General features: G+C 49.0%; 1 protein-coding gene across 5 annotated transcripts in view; it reads right to left on the reverse strand.

Annotated features, from left to right (window-relative positions):
• Fbf1 (Fas binding factor 1) overlaps nucleotides 1-2,124 on the reverse strand; it is a 27,558-nt gene that overhangs the window by 23,365 nt on the left and 2,069 nt on the right. For 4 of the 5 annotated variants that reach the window (XM_013347644.2, XM_026780588.1, XM_013347643.2 and 1 more), the window contains 2 exons: nucleotides 1,891-1,971; nucleotides 1,015-1,042 (listed from right to left, as the gene is read on the reverse strand). In XM_013347644.2, the coding sequence (XP_013203098.1) occupies nucleotides 1,015-1,042; nucleotides 1,891-1,941 (79 nt within the window). In that variant the 5' untranslated portion in view covers nucleotides 1,942-1,971. The remainder of the gene's footprint in view (nucleotides 1-1,014; nucleotides 1,043-1,890; nucleotides 1,972-2,124) is intronic. The other variant, XM_026780589.1, reaches the window with a different exon arrangement.

The raw sequence follows: 2,124 nt of genomic DNA on the forward strand, positions 1-2,124 counted from the left end.
CTGAGACTTCCAGGTCCCAGGCTTTGGGCTGAGGACTGTTGCTGGCCTTGAGAAGATCTCAAGGGCAACAAGCCACAGGGCCTTTCTTAAAGCCTGGGGAGAAGTTGAAAGTGACCTTCCCGAAGGTAATTTCTCACGGAATGTTTCTACCCACCACACCCACCCCAAACACACAAGCCAGTGACCCATCCTCCAGCCCCTATGCCAGGGTGGTTCCCCTCAGCCCCTCCCCCACCCGCCACCTCCTGGAGCTGGACTGACTGCACTCTCCCAGGCCACTGTCGGATGGAGGCGTGGTGGGGACATCTAGGTTAGCACAGTTGGATTAATTCTCCTACCCAGCTGTATATATATGTACCCACCCTGAACGTCCACCATATATCCCCGAATTCAGAGCTCAGTGAGAAATTGTGTTTTTCTACGACTACATGTATTTGTTTTTTAAAACTGCTCAACAGTAGAGGCCACCCTATGGTTTTCATGAGGTTTCATATGGTTTTCCTCTGTCTAGGAGAGCATCAGCAAAGTCTTGGTCCTCCAGTCTTTTTAGTTTTTAATGAGACACCATCTCTCTCTACATAGCTCTGGCTGTCCTGGAACTGTGTAGACCAGGCTGGCGTTGAACTCACAGAGATCAACCTGCCTCTGTCATCTGAGTGCTGGGGTTAAAGTAGTGCACCAACACACCTTGGTTTTTTTGTTTGTTTGTTTTGTTTTTTAAAATTAGAACAGGAATGTGTGTCGCAACATCTGTGGAGGCCAGAAGACAACTTGTAGGATGCAGGTTATTGGGCTCGGCATGAGACCCTTTGCCTGCTGAGCTTCCTCACTAACTTTTTCTTGGTAAAAAAAAAATAGGGTCTCAACCAAGCTGTGGTGGCACAACCCTTAAATCCCAGCACTCAGGCAGAGGCAGGCAGGCGGATCTCTGTTTCAGACCAGCCTTAAACCAAAAAGAAAAAAAAAAGGAGAGGTGCATTTGGATTAAGGGGGATGTTCCATGTCTCCACTTACCTTTCAGTCCTTTCTTGGTTTTCAGTGCCTAAAATGGGGGTGGGGGGGATGGGGAGAAATCACATCAACAAAATGCAGCAGTGAGCATGTGTTAGCACTGGACAGGAAGAACACTCTGCCTTCTCCAGGCCCCAGGGAAGGAGCACCAGGCATCACGGATAAGTCAGCTGTTTTCCTCCAGCTTCTGAGAATGAAAGCACTCAAGAGACCAGAGACAGTACTTCCTAGCCAGCAAAGCCAGGTGCAGACAAACACCTCTCTTCAGATTACAGACATTACACACAAAACCACCAGACATATGCAATCAATAACCAGAATGTCTTCTTCTGTTCTGTGCCCAATGAGGGTTTAAAGATGCTTCCAGCAGGAAATGCAGAGGACTCAGAGCTTGAGAGATGGGCTCACCTTCAATCCCAGCACTCAGGAGGGGGAAGGGGGGTGCAGAGGCTGGTGGATCTCTGTGAGTTCCAGGCCAGCCTTATCTTTTACATAGCACTTCTAGGCCAGTCAGAGCAATAGGGAGGCCTTGCCTCAACAAAACCAAAGAAAAACTACAAAAACAGAGGCTAAAGGAAAACTCTACTCACTGATTAATTTCTTTTTGGGAGCGGGGAGGCAGGGCTGGAAAAGGTCTCACTGTGTAGCCCTGACTAGCCTGGAGTTCGTTATGTCAAACAGGCTGGACTAGAATCCACAGAGATCCACCTACCTGCTTCTGCCTTTACCTCCAAGTACTGGGATGAAAGGCTCAACTCAATGCTTAAGTTCTTTCTAATGCTACTCTACCATGGAGACCATTTCCTAGAATATTCTACGCAGTCAGAGGTTCGGGGTGCAAAGATGGGGTAGGGTGGGGGTTTATATTTCCACGCCTACCATCTGGGATTGGGGGCTTCCTGCAGCTCCTTCACAGTAGAGTCCGGTCATGTGCGCTCTCGCTGAGCAAGTTCATCCTCCCTAGCAGAGAAAATTAAAGTAGCTGCTTACAACAGTCGTGCTTGGAGCTGGAGAGAGGGTTCGAGAACTGACAGCACAAACGGTTCTTGCAGAAGACCTGAGTTGGGTTGCCAGCACCTGTGCTGAGCAGCTCACAACCTCCTGTAACTCCAG

Source organism: Microtus ochrogaster, chromosome 7 (assembly GCF_000317375.1).
Source record: "Microtus ochrogaster isolate Prairie Vole_2 chromosome 7, MicOch1.0, whole genome shotgun sequence".
In the NCBI taxonomy this organism is placed as follows: Eukaryota; Metazoa; Chordata; class Mammalia; order Rodentia; family Cricetidae; genus Microtus; species Microtus ochrogaster.